The following is a 19,468-nucleotide window of genomic DNA, read 5'->3' as shown; positions in this document are numbered from 1 at the left end:
ATGTGTCAAAAAGCATCGCGGCAAACGACGTGGCAGCCCTTTCGCACAAAGATTCCATTATACCGTGTTGTTGTTATTTTAATCAACCCTTGTAGAAGAGGTTTTTAAAGCCGTGTCAAGGGATTTGAGTGTTCTGTTAATGAGATCTGTGCATGGCTAACTTCCTTCAATCTACGCCTCGTACGCATTCTTTGCCAACAGTGATTGAAGCTTTCTGATAGGACAAATAGACAAGAGAAAAGTAGTCACATCCCGGTAATCCCTCCAAAATCCATTCCATGCATCTGACGAAGGGATGCATCAATATTCTGGCTCAGTGACCACAGAACAACACATATGTCAGCCACTGCCTGAATTCTGTGGTCATTGAGCCAGAATTCCACTCTAGTTTTTTTTTTTTTTAATTTGATTTATATGCCGCCCTTCTCCGGAGACTCAGGGCGGCTTACAGTGTGTTAAGCAATAGCCTTCATACTTTTGTATATTTTATACAAAGTCAGCTTATTGCCCCCACAAACTGGGCCCTCAATTTACCTACCTTAGAAAGGATGGAAGGCTGAGTCAACCTTGAGCCTGGCAAGATTCGAACTTACTTTAATTGCAGACAGCTGGTGTTAAATTGCAGTGCCTTGTCTGCAGAGCTATCCAGGCTCCTTCAAGTAACCTTTGAAGTTGTGGGTGGCACTTCTCCAATATCCCAACCTGAGGTCCTGTTAATCAAATATGCTTGAGGTTGAACCCAAGATCTTCCACGTGTGGTCAACATATTATGAAGCTTTCATTCCTTCCTACAAAAGAGTAGCCTGTTATTACTGGTTCGATCTGATAAATTTTACATTTCTGATTGTCACCCTGAGGAAAATGCTTTCCCCTTCTCCTTTCCCTTCCCCTTCCTCTTCCCCTTCCCCACCTCCTCCCCCTTGTTGTGACCTAGGCTCACTTAGTCATTACAAGGCACAATTAGTCCCGAACCTATTTTATTATAACAGCTGAGAATTACTTCATTCCCAGCTTAATCTTTCAGAATAAGTCCTTCGAGCTTATCACAAACCTTTATCTTCTTTGGCACCCTGCCAAAGGCCTTTCTTGTCAAAGCCCCACGAAGTTCAGAAACAAGAAACGCTGACTGGAAGCAGATTTAGTAATGTTGCTTTCCTACAAAGAGCCCAAGAGCCTTTGCTGCTCTTTTAAGCCTTATGGGAGGGGCCAATCCTCTCCTGGCCTTACTCCCAAGTTGTCCCTTTTGCTTTAGCTGCTCTTTCCTTCTGACAGCTCTGCGCATGCATGCCCCAGGAACAGGCTCCTCCTGTTCCTCTGCCTCTCTGCTATCTGACTCTGGAGGCTCCGGAGTCTGCGCATCACTCCCAGATGGCTCTGGCACCATTTCTGCTTCCGACGCAGAGCCCCCGTCTGGGCCTTCCCCAAACTCCAGGACTGGCCCATTGTCCTCCCCAGCCTCCTCACTGTCCGACTCTGCTGCCAGATCCTCAGGCTGCTGGTGGACCACAACACTCCTCCTCCTCCTCCTCCTCCTCCTCCTCCTCCTCCTCTTCCTCCTCCTCTTCCTCCTCCTCCATACCTATCTGCTTTCAACCACAGTGATATAAAAATGACAAAACACAAAACCAGTGCAATCTCCAGTTTTTCATACCTGCACAGCAATAGTACTCAGACTTTTATACTGTTTCACAGTGATTTACAGCCCTCTCTAAGCAGATTACAGAGTCAGCCTATTGCCCCAAACAATCTGGGTTTTGCCCACCTCGGCCCTTGCGAGCTCCGTTTTCATTGGCGGAGGGTTGGAGGATGCCATTGCAGCCGAAAACCGAGCTCGAGAGCCCGTTTTCACTGGAAGAGCGCTTGGGGCCACCGCAGGCATCCCTGACATGAATGATGTCAAGCTGGCCACGCCCACCCTGACCACGGCCTCCTGCCTCCCCCCCAAGGTCAAAGACAACCCTGATGTGGCCCTCAATGAAATTGAGTTTGACACCCCTACTCTAACCATATCTGATCTTGCTTAGCTTTTGGAGATGAGCTAAGACCTCACTCTACAAGCTGCTACTTAACCAGGGAGCACTGTTCCTGCTCTTTAGAAAAGGAGGCGCTTCAAAAATTTTAGCAAGCGGTTCTCTGCCTGGTTGCTGGGTTGGCGTGGTCATGGTGGGCATGGCCTAGTCAGCCTCCTGCACCATGGTGAGGTAGGGGGCGTTTTTGCCCTCCCCAGGCTCCAGAGGCTTTCCTCGAGCCTCCAGAAGGGCGAAAACGGGCTCCACAGCCTCCGGAGGAGGCCGGAAACAGGCCCATTTCTGGCCTTCCCAAACTTCTGGTAGGCCCGTTTTTCGCCCTCCCCAAGCCTCCGTGTGTGCCCTGCATTCAAAACAGGCCACGTGGGGCCTCCTGGGAGGGGAGGGGTGGAGCGGGGTGGGCAGGGCTAGCCAGGAGTGGGATTTGGGGGTTCTCCGAACTGCACAGAATCTTAGCTAGAGGTTCTCCCGAACCCCTGTGAACCCCCGGCAGCCCCACCCCTGCTTTAGAACACTAGGGACGTTAACAGTGAAAAGCAGCTCTGGAATTACACCTGGAGACCATGATCTGAACCAGGGACACTAAGAAGTAGGTACCTGGTTGTTCCAAGGAGAGTGGGTGGAGGAATTTGCCTCTGAAGCCTGCTGCTTGCATTCTGAGGCTCCTGGACATACTTCAGATACCTGCTGTACACAGCAAGTTCTGTTCTAATTGATAGCTGCCTTCCCTCCAGCAGCTCTTTCAAGGCCGGGCCTTGCCTGAATCGCCGCATTCCATCGTGGTTTTGTACGTGAGCCATCTTGAAGTGTTCTCCCTTTGGGCATTTCTTATTAAGCGAGTTAATCAGCAAATATTATGTTTGCATTACCATTCGTCACTAAGAAAGGCAGCGCCGCTATGCTTTGCACCGAGCTGTGATGTTTTGGCATCTGACCCGCTTGCGTAAAGAAGTCGCAAACATTTATTCACTGCTAATCACTGAAATTAGGTAGGAAGGTGAGAACTGGATGTGCTTTAGAGCAGGAGTGAAATCTACTTACCTTCCATACCGGTTCGGAAACGCGCACACGTGTCACAGGTGCGCACAGACCTTCTGTGCATGCACAAAACCTTCTGCGCATGTGCAGAAGGTAAAAAACACATCGCTTCCTGGTTATAACTAGGAAGTAATAACCCCCGTCTGGATGGGCAGAGCTATGCTCCGCCGTCGCTACCGGATCGCCGAACCAACAGCCAAGATCGCTACCAGATTGGGCGATCTGGTCTGATCTGGGAGCATTTCACCCCTGCTTTAGAGGTTGGGGAGGATGTTTTTGCCCTCCCAGAGGCTCAAAGAAAGCCGCCGGAGCCCGGGGAGGGCAAAAACGCCCCCCCCTTGTGGTGGTGCAGGAGGCCGACTAGGCAGGGGGCCGTGGTCAGGGTGGGCGTGGCCAGCTTGACATCACTTGTGTCAGGGATGCCTGTGGTGGCTCGAGCACTCTGCCAGTGAAAATGGGCTCCCGAGCTCCGTTTTCGGCTGCAACGGCCTTCTCCAACCCTCTGCCAGCGAAAATGGAGCTCGCGAGGGCCGCATGCGGCCTTTGTGAGCTCCATTTTCGCTGGCAGAAGGTTGGAGGAGGCCATTGCAGCCAGAGCTCGGGAGCCCGTAAGAGCCAAAGACAAAGAAATCTTAGGGTTCTGAGAGATTCTGTTATGAAAATATAATTCTATTCTGTTAACCAAAAGATAGTCAACATGAAACAAGCTTCCTATCTGCTTGATGGTAATAAAACTCCCACCTTAGTGACAATCCTGTTGTCTATTACACCTTTTCAAGACTATTTCTTGAAAATCATCATTATTTCATTGTTCTAATTATTTCTCCGGTATTATTTCTCTGGTTCTAAGTCTGCTGTCGCTTCTGCAGGGGTTCAACTCAGATACTTCTAAGGATTAGAGCTTTCGCCCACTGATGAAATCCCAATTTTTTTTTTACTACCGGTTCTGTGGGCGTAGCTTGATGGGCATGGTGTGGCTTGGTGGGGGTGGCAGGGAAAGGATACTGCAAAATCCCCATTCCCTCCCCATTCCTGAGGGAAGGATATTGCAAAATCTCCATTCCCACCCCATTCTGGGGCCAGCCAGAGGTGGTATTTGCCGGTTCTCCGAACTGCTCAAAAATTCCGCTACCAGTTCTCCGAACTGCTCAAAATTTCCGCTACCGGTTCTTTGAACTGCTCAAAATTTCCGCTACCGGTTCTCCGAACTGCTCAAAATTTCTGCTACCGGTTTTCCAGAACCTGTCAGAACCTGCTGGATTTCACCCCCTGCTTTTGCCCCTCCTTAGCTTTCAGCAAAATCCTGAGTCCTGAAGCTTTAACTTTTGGGATGGTATCTTCCCTGTCCCTTATGGCAGTCTGTAATTCTTCTGTGGACATCCCCACAATGTCTATGTGGAGATTTTCAGTCATGGTTGTCCCAAAGGTGCTTTTTTTTCCTCCCAAGAGGCAACTGGACTTTCGTGTTTCTTCCTTTGAAGACGTTTCGCTTCTCATCCAGGGAAGCTTCTTCAGCTCTGACTGGATGATGGGGAATGGAAGGATTTATACTCCTTGCAGACAGCTGGTCATTTGCGTTCTTTTAGCAAGTCGTTTTGAAGACAGCAAAGTCCATATTTTGGACCGAGAGGACCGCTGGTTTGAAAGAGGGGTCAAAGAGGCCATCTATGTCAAAATTGAACAGCCCTCTCTCCACAGAGGGGGGGAAGGGATACGACATCATCTATCTCCAGTCTACAACACAGTCCTTTCGGCAGTTCCAAGAAGGCTCCACACCCACTTGCATCACTCAGGTGATCCTGAGGACACAGATAAACCTCCAGGTGGCCTCAACGACTCTCTAAAAGGATGCAAATGACCAACTGTCCGCAAGGAGTATAAATCCTTCCATTCCCCACCATCCAGTCAGAGCTGAAGAAGCTTCTTGGATGAGAAGCGAAACGTCTTCAAAGAAAAACCAGAAAGTCCATTTGCCTCTCGAAAAAGCACCTTTGGGACCATCCCCACAATCTTCTTGATCCAGTCTATCCGCCGCATCAGTTGTGTCTCCTTTCTTCTCCTTCCCTCAACTTTGCCAAGCGTTGTGTTTTTGCTGATTCAAACCCTTGCTAGGATGACACCAAAAAAAGTCTGCTTCATCACAGAGGAACCAAACTATAGCCCTGCTTAATCAGCAGAAGAGTCCTGCTAACCCAGCATCTTCTTTCCAAGAATTAGCTTCCCCCTTTTGCCAGGAGCATTGCGGGATTCAAACCCACAACTTTATAAATTGAAGGTAAATGAACTGAGGAGAGATCCCACTGGGGAGCCAAGAATCTGAATGCCGTTTTGGATCCGTTCATGCCTGAGACAATGTACCACAGTATGCAAAGGGTTTAATGAAAATTATAAATGTGTCTGTTGCAATTACCGAAAACGCTTCTTTTGACCAAACATTTGAGATGCTTTTCTGGACTGCTGCAAACCATTTTCCAGAGTCTGAAGAATCCGACTCTGAAATTTTATGCTTACAAGGTCCTATTAATCATTCACCACTTCGTGTTTATAATAATGAGCATGAATGTTGGTCAAATAAAACCATTCCCTGTTCTTTTTTTTTTTTTTCCTTCTCTGCTGCGGTTTAAAATTAGAAGGGACGAATTGCAAGTTGTCCTGCATTCTGCAGCCAGGCTGAGCCAAAACCCCTCTATGCGCGACGCGAATTTCAGCGACGACGGTTTCCAAAAATCCAAATCGAAGTTTAATATCTGCTTCTCGTATCTCCTCACTTCCTCGTTTTATGGCCAACCGAGCCTGAAAGTGCCAACGTTTTGTGAGGCAGATGGCACATGTGCTAAGTCTGGTCCAAGAGAACCAGGCATTACCGAAAGTCACACAAGGTTTCCAGCTCAACTGCCAGAACAAAGAGGTTGAGATAAGTGAGCATAATTATAGGAGCCATTTTACAGCCCTTTCCCTCCTACTGTAGCCTACTCCAGGCAGCTGCTCTAGCAAGGAAGTAGAATGAATGGCTTCTCTTAGTTCTCACGCTGCTTTTCTGCTTTTCCTCAGAGCGTTGTCATCGGTGGTGGCTTTGGGAGCAAACATCATCTGCAACAAGATTCCGGGCTTGGCCCCACGGCAGCGAGCGATTTGCCAGAGCCGCCCTGATGCCATCATAGTCATTGGAGAAGGGGCCCAGATGGGAATCAATGAATGTCAGTACCAGTTCCGATATGGCAGGTGGAACTGCTCAGCACTGGGAGAGAAGACGGTCTTCGGTCAAGAGCTTCGAGTAGGTAAGGTCTCTCTGTAAAGTAATGCTTCTCATTTGGCAATTTTGTCTTCTGACTTTCTTTCCACCGTAGTTTTTTTTTATTATTATTATGAAAAATCACAACACAGTATTTTTTTTCTTCTTCTCGGCCTCTCCTTCCTTCCTCCCTCCCTCCCTCCCTCTTCCTTCTCCTTCTCCTTCTCCTTCTCCTCCTCCTTTTCTCTTTCTCTTCTTCTTCCTCCTCCTCTTCCTCTTTTTCTCTTCTTTTTCTTCCTCCTCCTCTTCCTCCTTTTCTCTTTCTCTTCCTCCTCCTCCTCTTTCTCCTTCTCCTTTTCTCTTTCTATTTCACTTCTTTCTCTTCCTCTTCCTCCTCCTTCTTTTCACTTTTTCTTCTTTCTCTTCCTCTTCCTCCTCCTTTTCATCCTTCTCCTTTTCTCTTTCTCTTTCTCTTCTTCCTCCTCCACTTATTGGTAATTTTTTTTTATTGAGGTGGATTATTTGGTAGGGACTTTGAGGGATGTTAATTTTAGAACTAATGCTACAAGTCAAATCTAAATTTATTCACACTTAGATTAGCTCAAATGAAATCAGTGAATTCATCAACATGTGTTATTCATTTTAATATATATACATATATATATATATATATATATATATATATATATATATATAATTTTTTTAATATAAACATTCCATCTTCCCTTAAACAGTGTGTTGTCTAGGTACAAATATCTCAATATGGTGCAATTTTGATGGTGCAATAACCATAAAAATTTACAACAATATTCATTACATTGATATTAATTCTCTGATCTTACAATTGTATTATTGAACATAGTAAATCTATTCATTTTTCTCTCTTAACATATTTTCTAATAAGAATATAATAATAATATTAAGCATAATAATCCTAATAGTCATCTCTATCTTAACATATTTTCTACTCCTCTCTAATTTCCTTTTATTTCCAACTTCCATTTTTATTCTTTCATTTGTTATTCATTTTAGAGGGTTGATTCTTCATATGAGTGAAATCCTTGTTGAGCATTACAGGTTCCACATGTGGCCTTGGGGCTCTCACAGCTCCTGTTTGGGGTTACTGCAGTGGTGGGTTCCTCCCGGTTCCGCCCGGTTCTGCCGAACCGGTAGCGGTGACAATATGACGTCACCGAACCGGTTCTGCCTCCCCACTCCCTCCCCTGCATTATTCTTACCTTTTATTTGGCCCCACCCCAATCTATTGCTGCCTTCTGAGTCCCAGCTGATGGCTAGAGGGAAAAAAACTGTTTAAACTCTTGCCGCGGGGCTTCAAAGGGCCACCCTACAGCTGATCAGTGTTAAAAGAAAACAAATGAGTAGATCGGTAGCTGCAAAAATACACGAGTAGATCAGTGCCTGCAAAAACAAATGGGTAGACCGGTACAGCTCTGCAAGCAGTTAAAAGCCTGGTAGGCCAGTACCTCTGCTAAAGCCTAAATAATTGTCACATGACCATCAAGCTACGCCCATAAAATAAGCCACGCCCACAGAACTGGTAGTAAAAAAAATTAAAACCCACTCCTGGGTTACTGCAATGTGTGACACTCCTTCCCTTGCTCAAAAGAGTCTGCAAACGGATTTTCGTGCATGATCTGAGCCCATAGTTGCATGCATTCGAGCTTTATGACTTGTTGCAGAATCCTGTCTGAGTTGGTCACCAGGACCAAAGGTTTATTCTTCCAAACTTTTCGGCCAGTGCTGGAACCTATCGCTAGGGAATTTCTCTCTATTTCCAGAATATGTGCTCTGGGCTGCTCTAAAACATTGGATTTTTATGGTGTATTTGTATTAATGACTCATTCACAAACAGCCAGGCTCATGGGAAAGGACGGAGTGTCCATTGGATGTGGTCAGATAATCAAGAAGGTAGCTACAATGTGTGATCAAATCGCTGCTTGTTTTTTATGTACACATGCAACTCATTACTTTGCTCAATAGTAGTACCTTGCTCGATAGTAGTAACTGTGAGAGGCATCTCGGAGTCCTAGTGAGCCAACACATTCCTAGGCTGCATAAACAGAGGGATAGAATCGAGATCACGTGAGGTCTTAATACCACTTTATAATGCCTTGGTAAGGCCACACTTGGAATACTGCATCCAGTTTTGGTCGCCACGATGTGAAAAAGATGTTGCGACTCTAGAAAGAGTGCAGAGAAGAGCAACAAAGATGATTAGGGGACTGAAATCCAGCAGGTTCTGACAGGTTCTGGAGAACCGGTAGCGGATGTTTTGGGTAGTTCGGAGAACTACTCAAAAACTAAGAACTAAGAGCCTTGGTGACGCGGGAGACTAAGTGCTGTTAAATAACACCAGCTGCCTGCAATTACTGTGAGTTCAAATCTCACCAGGCTCAAGGTTGACTCAGCCTTCCATCCTTCCGAGGCAGGTAAAATGAGGACCCGGATTGTGGGGGCAATAAGCTGACTTTGTATAAAAAAGAACACTGCTTGGGGGGGGGGCAAAAGCCCTACTAAGCAGGTATATACAAAAGTATAAAGGCTATTGCTTAACGCATTGTAAGCCGCCCTGAGTCTCCAGAGAAGGGCGGCATATAAATTGAACCAATAAATAAATAAATAAATAAACTGATAGCGGAAATTTTGAGCAGTTCAGAGAATCAGCAAATACCACCTCTGGCTGGCCCCAGAGTGGGGTGGGAATGGAGATTTTGCAATATCTTTCCCCCCAGAAGTGGGGAGGGAATGGGGATTTTGCAGTATCCTTCCCCTGCAATGCCCACCAAGCCACGCCCACAGAACTGGTAGTAAAAAAAATTGAATTTCATTACTGGGTTGGAGGCCAAAACATATAAAGAACAGTTGCTGGAATTGGGTATGTCTAATTTGATGAAAAGAAGGACTAGGGGTGATAGGATAACAGTATCTCAGGGGCTGCCACAAAGAAGAGGGAGTCAAGCTATTCTCCAAAGCACCTGAAGGCAGGACAAGAAGCAATGGGTGGAAACTAATCAAGGAGAGAAGCAACTTAGAACTAAGGAGAAATTTCCTGACAGTTAGAACAATTAATCAGTGGAACAACTTGCCTCCAGAGATTGTGAATGCTCCAACACTGGAAGTTTTAAAGAAGATGTTGGATAACCATTTGTCTGAAGTGGTGTGGGGTTTCCTGCCTAAGCAGGGGGTTGGACTAGAAGACCTCCAAGGTCCCTTCCAACTCTGTTGTTCTATTCTATTCTATTCTATTCTATTCTATTCTATTCTATTCTATTCTATTCTATTCTATTCTATTCTATTCTATTCTATTCTATTCATTAAAAAGCTGCCATCATTACCATACCCTGTTGACATCTCTGAAGGTGAGAGTGAGACAAGATCCAGAGAAGAACTAAGATTACATCTCCAGTCCTGCTTCACATATGAGTAGAGATGATTTCCGGATCCAGTACAATATATGTATGCTTAGTTAGGTCAGCTAACTACAAAATTAGGGATTGATGGCTATAAGTTACCTCTCTACAAAATTCTCGGATGTAACCATCTCATATCCAAGGTTGAGAAGCTAGGCCATCACCCTTATTAACTCATCTTGATGATAGGCCACTGCAAAAACCTTTTAATTTTTCCCGTTATTATTCTGTAGCGGAATAATGAAAGCTGCAAGATAGAAATAGCACATATCAATTTCAGAGATATTTCCTTACCTAAACAGGGAAGCAGCATGATCACAGGCGGCCAAAAATACAGTGGGACTCGGAGCAATTTCTGACTTCCTGTAGGCTTCTCCATTGACATAAATTGTGGGAAGCTGGCAGGAAGTGTTAGAAATCATGGTTCCTTAACTGCAGCTGCCCAGCCAGCTAATACAATTGGTCTGAAAATCCTTGAAATTTCAGTATGGAGCGTAATGGGTCCCAGATTTTGGACACATAACACATAAGGCCATTTAAGACAAGTTGGTTTAAAACTTCATGCCTTATGATGCGCTATTTTTAGCTAGTTGAAAGCTTCAAACTGACAGGAGAGTTTTAGTAGTACATAAATTGGTGAAATATAAAGATGCACAAAAAGTAATGCAACTCTAACAGTATATATATATATATGTGTGTGTGTGTGTATATATATATATATATATATATATATATATATATATATATATATATATATATATATATATATACACACACACACTGTTATATATGTATAGAGTGTTTTTCTGTCTAGGCACCTGGTCTACTCCAACATGTGGGAGGGAGCATTCTGCTTCCCTTTCGCCTTTCACACACACACACACACACACACACACACACACACACACACACACACACATATACATATACACCAGTGGTGAAATCCAGTTTTTTTACTACCGGTTCTGTGGGCGTGGCTTGGTGGGCGTGGCTTGGTGGGCGTGGCAGGGGAAGGATACTGCAAAATCTCCATTCCCACCCCACTCCAGGGGAAGGATACTGCAGAATCCCCATTCCCTCCCCACACCTGTGGGAAGGATACTGCAAAATCTCCATTCCCACCCCACTCTGGGGCCAGCCAGAGGTGGTATTTGCCGGTTCTCCGAATTACTCAAAATTTCCACTACCGGTTCTCCACAACCTGCTGGATTTTACCCCTGATATACACATACATAGATTTCACTACTACTGCAGATCATGGTGGTAATCAGATATAAGAAACAATAGGATGTCCATTGCTATTTGTTTACATCTGCTCAAAATTATTTTCCAAAGCTGGTGGGGTCAGTAATCACATTCCATCTTCTGTTTCAAGGGTGATGAATGAGAAAACATTTAAGAGGGTTGGGATTTTTTTTGGCCATTGTTTATATATTATTCATCCCTTGCATCTTTACTGTATTATTTAGAATAGATAATGAGGAACTTTTTATATTAATGGCAGTGAGTCCACAAAGCCAATTATTGGAAATCTTCAACCCTGCATTTCAGTGGGTGTTGTTTGAAGACACACTTGTTCCATCTAGCTGGGCTGGCTTGATCCCACCCTCTTAGTTTTTAATCGAATTTCGGTTTTAATTGGGTTGTTTTAAATTCGGGCCAAAATTATTTAATTGTTTTTTAAAATGTTTTTAAATTTTATATGCTATGTTTTATCCTGGCTGTACACCGCCCTGAGTCCCGCAGGAGAAGGGCGGTATAGAAATATAATAAAATAAATAAAAATAAATAAATTTTAAGCATTAGCTCGGTTGCCCCCCCATGCCTCACAACCATAGCCTGTAATAAAACATAGTTTGCGACCTTCATGACCTCATCAAGGATTGAGGTTACCTGCAACCCTGATAAGAAAGTGGCAAAACAGAGTGAGATTAAATATATTTTGGAATTTGGTGGCTACATATTCTCACTGTCCGTTTTGTGCGGAAAAGATTTGAACTTGTGAGATTGCTTTGGATTCATGCCTAATTGTATTTTTTCGTTGTCTGTTTTTCTACCCTTGAATGACTAGAACTTTTGTTTCTCAAAAAAGAAAAGAAAATTTGAAATCTTCAGGACAGAGAATTGCACAATAACGTAACATCCTCTTTCTATACTTGCATAGAAAATATTTGCCGTATATATAGTACCATAGATACACATACAGATTGCCCTCTGGTTACGATCGTAATTGACCCTGCCCATTATAATTATGTCATAATTGTTGTAAAATTAAAAACCAATTTTAGGATTGTTTTGTGGTAGTCATTCAGTGAACCCATTGCCCATTATTTCACTATAGTCAGGGGTGGGCTTCAGGTCCTTCAGCAACGGGGTTGCTGCCCCATTGCTGGGTGGGTGTGGCCTAGTCGGCCGCCTGCACCACGATGGCAAGGGCGTTTTTCGCCCTCCCCAGGCTCCCGAGGCTTTCCTTGAGCCTCTGGGAGGGCGAAAACTGCTTCCCCCGGGGTCCGGAGGCCCTCCGGAGGCCGGAAACAGGCCTGTTTCCAGACTTCTGGAACTTATGGTAGGCCCGTTTTTTGCCCTCCCAGACCTTCTGCGTGGCCCCTGCATTTACCTGGAATGATGAACAGGCCGTGTGGAGACTCCTGGGAGGGGTGGGACGGGGTGGGCAGCCAGGGGTGGCATTTGGGGGTTCGCCGAACCCCGGCGATCCTTGGGCTAGATGATTGCCCGAACCCTGTCCATCCCTGGCTATGGTGTGGTTTTGCTGAAAACTGAACGTTAAGTGTGGGTTTTGGCAAAACTGTTGCAAATCAAGGACACATGATCATGGGATAATGCAATAGCCATACATGCAGCCATGCTGCCGATCACATGAAATGCAGAACTTTGGATCTGTTACGACCTTTTTCAGGTAGGCCGTAACCTTGAACGGTTGCTAAGTAACTGGTCCTAAATTGAGAATTATCTCTACAGTGCTTTTAATATCCTTACTCTATGGCTCCATTTATTAAAGAGAAGGAGGAAGAGAGAGAGATCTTAAACCAAGTTTGACAGTTTTGATAAATGAGAAATGATTTTACCTTTAAAATTATTCTTCATGCTGGGGTTCTGTCCGTTCCTTTGTCTCACATTACATACCGCTGGCATTGATATTTAACTGGATAAATACCATTAATGTCAAGTTAATGTTATGCTTATTTATTGCAAAATATATTTGTTTCTATTATGGGAAAGCTACCTTGCAGATATCTTTTCAATCCAATAAAAACATCGAGAATGTTAAGGAAGCTGGAAATAATTTGAGAGAAAGAGACAGAAAAGAGGACAATCTGGATAATTTTTAAATGTAAGGCAGAAGTGTGCTTTGTTATTTTCGGAGTACTAAGAAAGTATATTTTGAATTGTACTGAAGCTGATTCATATAAGGCCAGGCTGCGAATATTGGTCCCTACAAGTATCTTATTGTTGATTGACAATAAAATGTTTTTTTTGCAGGGAAACTTTGAGCAAGGAAGCACTTTTTCAACAAGAAAATACAAAGGGATATTTTTATTAATGTTCTTATATAATTAAATGAACAATTGTTTTAGAATGTTGTTACAAAACAGCAGTTAATATAATAGTGTATTTCAACCAAGTATAATGTCGTAGTATAAAAATCTATGTCTAAACCAGCTTTTCTCAAATTTGAGAACAAGAAAATGTGTGGATTTCATTGTGATGGCTGGGGAATTCTGGGAATTGAAGTCCACACATCTTGAAGTTGCTAAGCTTGAAAAAAAAATGGCTCTAAAATAAAACATACAATAGTATTAATTTCCAGGGGCCCAGGGAGGGAGAAAATACCCAATAATTCAAAATGGAGGCCATAACCATATGATCACAGCTGTCACCTCTACTTTTTTAAGCTTTGTGGCAGAGACCCCTGATAATGCTATGTCTTAAACATAAACATTTGGAATATATTTACTTCAAAGCAACATCACAAGGACGAATAAAAAGCAAGTTTGTTTTTAATGTGTTTGAATTGCAGAGGATCTGCTTCAGGGGTGAAATGCTACCGGTTCACACCGGTTCGGGCAAATCGGTAGTAATAAAAGCTACCGGTTCAGGAGAACCAGTAGTAAAAAAATGCTACTGATTCATCCAAACCGGTAATTCTGACGATCAGCTGTGCTGCTTGATTTATATTTGCTAGAAAGTAGGAAATCTTGCTTTCTAGCGAATCTAAATTGCGCGGCACAGCTGTTCTCCCCCTTGCTGTTCTACCTACCTTCTTAAGCCTCCTTTCTCCATGCGAAGTGCGCATGCGCACACAGCAAACCGGTGGCAAACTTCGGAGGATTTCACCCAGTGGTGGGATTCAAATAATATAACAACCAGTTCTCTGCCCTAATGATTTCTTCCAACAACCAGTTCACCAAACTGCTCAGAAAGTTAACAACCGGTTCTCCCGAACTGGTGCGAACTGGCTGAATCCCACCACTGATTTCACCACTGATCTGCTTCCAAGGGCCAGCCTGGTTGGAGTCAGTTTTGGCAAACCCATGATAAGGCTCTTCTAGCACACAACTGAACCAAAGGATTCAGTTAAATAATATGTAGGCCAAGTGCACCCCTGTAGGTCTTTCAAACAACCTTGTGTGCACATAATGGGGTAAGATGTGTCAACTAAATTTGTCCTTGGTGTCCTCTGAGCTTGGTGGTTTTCTTGCAGATGTTTCATTACCCAACTAGGTAACATCATCCATTCAATTCTGAGCTACAAACATTCTCTTCTATTGTCCTGGTACATTTCATGAATTCCCAGTTGATGGATGATCAGTGAGAAAAAGCATATGAACAGCTATATTTGTGGTGGTGCAGTGGTTAGAATGCAGTAGTGCAGGCTAATTCTGTTGACTACCAGGGGTTTGATCATCACTGGCTCAAGGTTGACTCAGTCTTCCATCTTTCCGAGGTGGGTAAAACGAGGACCCAGATTCTTGAGGGGAACATGCTGACTCTGTAAATCGCTTAGAGAGGGCTGTAAAGCACTTTGAAGCGGTATAGAAGTCTAAGTGCTATATTCTGAAGATAAATCAAGGAGTGGAGTGAGATTTGGTAGAGGAGTTCATAAAGGTAAAGGTAAAGGTTCCCCTCGCACATATGTGCTAGTCATTCCCGACTCTAGGGGACGGGGCTCATCTCTGTTTCAAAGCCGAAGAGCCAGTGCTGTCCGAAGACGTCTCTGTGGTCATGTGGCCGGCATGACTAAATGCCAAAGGCGCACGGAACGCTGTTACCTTCCCACCAGAGGTGGTCTCTATTTTTCTACTTGCATTTTTTACGTGCTTTCGAACTGCTAGGTTGGTAGAAGCTGGGACAAGTAACGGGAGCTTACCCCATTACGCGGCACTAGGGACTTGAACCGCTGAACTGCCGATCTTTCGATCGACAAGCTCAGTGTCTTAGCGACTGAGTCACTGCGTCCCTCATAGAGGTGTCCATAGGAGGGGTAAAAAAGTCAAGATGATGAGTGCAATGGGAATCCAATACCTGCCCTTTTTACACGCATATCTGTAGGTCTTTAATATCTGAAAAAGCTGGGCTGACCATTCATGTTAGGGTTAGGGTTAGGGCTTGGATTGTGTGTTCTCAAAGAGATTCTGATCCACCACAAACTGATTCAGTGCATGATGATGTTCCACATTAGAGGCTACCAATAAGGCTGTGGTCTCATTTCCACTATTCCTCTGGTGAATTGAACCTTATTTTTTTTAAAAAAATAAGGAGATCTTTCAAATATGGCTGCCAGCCAAAGGGAGGAGCGTGCTCTGCAAAATGACCCATGCTTTGTGCGAAAGAAATGGTTAAATCCCAGGTAGCTAAGTGTCCTATGGATTGGAGCTACAATCTCCAGGATCCCATTGTGGCCATTCAGTAGCCTGGGAGTTCTGGAAGTTGAGGTCCTAGCACTCAAAGAACATGTGGTCAGAAAGAGCTGGATCAGATTGATCATGGCACTTGCTTTAGAGATACATCGTTCATTAGGAAGATTCCTTCTACCACATTAGACCATTCACCCCCTTTAGCTAAGAATAATCAAACGTGAGTAGAACTTTAGAGGAATCAAACGGATCTGCATTTTGGTACAGACAAGTCTTGACTAAGGCACTAATATATGAATCGGAGCAACATTTTTTTGGTCTTGGCATTGCTCTGAACTTACGCGTGTAATTCCCCCATCTAGAAACATATCCAAAATTGCACTGAAGGGAAAATCCCAGTTGGGGCTGCATGGGAATAATATCGATGGTGGGATGAGAAGCGATGAAAGGTCTTTTTAGATAAAGCCAAAGGCAAATTATATTGCAAGCCAACAGACAAGAAGCCTTATTTTGTTTTGTTTTGTTTTTCCAGTTTGCCAACCTGTGTGACAGTGCCAGATTGTTGCAATCCCCAAATCCCAAAGTGGTGCCTCAGAATGCAGAGCAGCTAAACCAGGGGTGAAATGCTCCCGGTTTGGACCGAATCGCCTGATCCGGTAGCGATGGCGGCGGGTGGTTCGGAGAACCAGTAGCAAAAATCCCTGCACCCCCCCCCCATGCCCAGCTGAGCCGCACGATCATCAGAGGCTTTTTTTTTTTTACTTATAAAAGCATTTTTTCTACAACCTCTTCCGACGAAAAAATGCTTTTAAAAGTTAAAAAAAAAAAGCCTCTGATAAATAAATAAATAAATAAATAAATAAATAAATAAATAAATAAATAAATAAATAAATAAATAAATAAATAAATAAATAATTTTATTTCTATACCGCCCTTCTCCCGAAGGACTCAGGGCGGTGTACAGCCTATTAAAAACACAAAGACAAACATCAGTTAAAAATAATTAAAATTATTACATAATTTCGGCTCAGATTTAAACCCCCCAAAATTTAAAACACCCAATTTAAAAATCATTACATTGATAGCCCGGCTTGGCGGAACAGCAGGGTCTTGAGGGCACAGCGAAATACACGGAGGTCGGAGATCTTACGCATTTCCGGGGGCAGTTCATTCCACAGGGCAGGGGCTCCCACAGAGAAGGCCCTCCCCCTGGGTGTCGCCAGCCGACATAACTTGGCTGATGGCACCCTGAGGAGACCCTCTCTGTGGGAGCAAACTGGCCAGTGGGAGGCTGTTGATGGCAGAAGACATTCTCGGAGGTACCCAGGTCCTATGCCATGGAGCGCTTTAAAGGTGGTAACCAACACCTTGAATCGCACCCGGAAGGCCACTGGGAGCTAGTGCAGCTCGCGCAGGAGGGGTGTCACGTGGGCACAACGGGTTGCACCCATAACCACCCGCATTCTGGACCAGCTGGAGCCTGATGATCGCGTGGGTCAGCTGGGATCCTCAGAGGCTTTTCAAAGCATTTTTTTCTGCAACCTCTTGGCCGAAGAGGTGGTAAAAAAAATGCTTCGAAAAGTCTCTGACGATCCCAGCTGAGTTGCCTGATCGGCAGAGAGGCTTTTCGAAGCATTAGAAAAAATGCTTTGAAAAGTTAAAAAAAATAAAGTTGGCCACGCCCACCCAGTCACATTACCCCCACCACCACCAAGCCACGCCCACAGAACCGGTAGTAACAAATTTCACCCCTGAGCTAAACGGTTCCTGCCACAATGCCATCAGGCACCCCCGATTGCCAGCAAGTCGGGGCATATGGTAAAATCCATCATGCGAAAGAGCTCCCCGAGTCCTACTCTTGTCGTTGCTTTGAAGCCGTAAATCAGCAGAAAGCAATATAAACCGTGGAATTATTGTCAAACAGTTTAGAAGACTATAGAAGCCGGGTAGGTGGGGTTAAAGGCTGACTGCATAGCTCGCAGACAGAAGGCGAGCTCGAGATGATGTTTTTTTTGGTGATGAGATAAGATAAAGAGGTTACTTGCTACTGGAAAAAGGGAGGAGAAGATCAAGAAACGAATTGGCTGGATACTGTAATAAAAAGCTCAAGATTCCAGATAGGTGCTTCACTGAAGCCACATCAAGAAGGATTTTCCTTCCTCCAGGCTGCCGGAGTTTCAAGTAACACGTCCTTCTGAACCCCTTTGGCACATTTATTGACCTGCAAGGTCAGCCACGAAGCTACCTCTCCACATTCCATTCAAACCTCTCTCGCTCCTTCTCTAGGCCCGCTCTGGGGAAAAAAAAAGAGAGAGAGAGAGATCCATGGGTATCTGCCACTATGGGGGAGCCAAGAAAAAAACGGGGGAGCCGAGAGGGTCTCCTCGTTTTTGACTGCCTGGTGTTTGCAACTCAGCGGCCACGCTAACCTTATGGCCACTTCTTACAAGCCACCTTTTCTATTTGGATGCTTCTATTCCAGCATTTTTTGGTTGGGGGGGGTGGCGGGATCAGCAAGACTTCCTAAATATTTGAGGGGCCGCCAACAAAGAAAGGGGGGGGGGTCAAATTATTCTCCAAAGCACCAAAGGGCCAGGACAAGAAACAATGGTTGGAAACTGATCAAAGAGAGAAGCAACCTGGAATGAAGGAGAAACTTCCTAACAGTGAGGACAATTAACCAGTGGAACAACTTGCAACCAGAAATCGTGGGCGCTCCATTACTGGAGGTTTTTAAGAAGAGACTGGACAGTCACTTGTCTGAGATTCTCCTGCTGTATAGGTTCTCCTGCTTGAGCAGGGGGCTGGACTAGAAGACCTCCAAGGTCCCTTCCAGATTCTATTCTATTCTATTCTATTCTATTCTATTCTATTCTATTCTATTCTATTCTATTCTATTCTATTCTATTCCATTCCATTCCATTCCATTCCATTCCATTCTATTCTATTCCATTCCATTCCATCCTATTCCTATTCCTATTCCTATTCCTATTCCTATTCCTATTCCTATTCCTATTCTATTCCTATTCCTATTCCTATTCCTATTCCTATCCTATCCTATCCTATCCTATCCTATCCTATCCTATCCTATCCTATCCTATCCTATCCTATCCCATCCCATCCCATCCCATCCCATTCCATTCCATTCCATTCCATTCCATTCTATTCCATAACACTGTGATGGCGAACCTATGGCACGTGTGCCACAGATGGCACACGGAGCCATATTTGTGGGGACGCGACTGTTGCCCTAGCTCAGCTCCAGCACACATGCAGGTGCCGGCCAGCTGATTTTCGGGCCTTCTGGGCCCACTGGAAGTTGGGAAATGGGCTGTTTCCAGCCTCCGGAGGACCTCCGGGGGGTGGGTGTGGGGGTGGAGGCTGTTTTCGCCCTCTCCAGGATTTTCCCTCTGGAGGCCCTCCAGAGGCTGGAAACAGCCCGTTTTTTGCCCTCCCCAGGCTCCTAGAAAGCCTCTGGAGCCTGAGGAGGGCAAAAAATGGGCCTACTGGGCCCATCATGCCATCGCGTGCCAAAAGCAGGGGGAGTGGGGGAACGTCATGCGTGCATGCACGGGGGGGCGGGGCGCATTGAATTATGGGTGTACATGCAATCCCCCCCCCACATTCCCTCCACTTTTGGTACACGACGGCAAAAAGATTAGCCATCACTGCCCTAACAGGTTCTGTGGAACCTTCGACCTACCATCTAAGAGCATCTATTGTCCAGTCAGACTATACAGGTAGTCCTCGACTTGCAATCACAATTGTCCCCAAAATTTATGTTGCTAAGTGAGGCATTTGTCAAGTGAGCTTTGCCCCATTTTACGACCTTTCTTGCCCTGTTTGTTAAGGGAATCACTGCAG

General features: G+C 44.7%; 1 protein-coding gene across 2 annotated transcripts in view; it reads left to right on the top strand.

Annotated features, from left to right (window-relative positions):
- The window catches only part of WNT7B (Wnt family member 7B), a 154,331-nt gene that overhangs the window by 99,467 nt on the left and 35,396 nt on the right, over nucleotides 1-19,468 (top strand). For both annotated transcript variants that reach the window (XM_034440361.3, XM_060684118.2), the window contains exon 2: nucleotides 6,117-6,343. In XM_034440361.3, the coding sequence (XP_034296252.1) occupies nucleotides 6,117-6,343 (227 nt within the window). The remainder of the gene's footprint in view (nucleotides 1-6,116; nucleotides 6,344-19,468) is intronic.

This window comes from Pantherophis guttatus, chromosome 7 (genome assembly GCF_059756535.1).
Source record: "Pantherophis guttatus breed Tessera chromosome 7, ASM5975653v1, whole genome shotgun sequence".
In the NCBI taxonomy this organism is placed as follows: Eukaryota; Metazoa; Chordata; class Lepidosauria; order Squamata; family Colubridae; genus Pantherophis; species Pantherophis guttatus.
The sequence above is the reverse complement of the archived record's forward strand: the minus strand, read 5'-3'. Positions and strand labels throughout refer to the sequence as shown.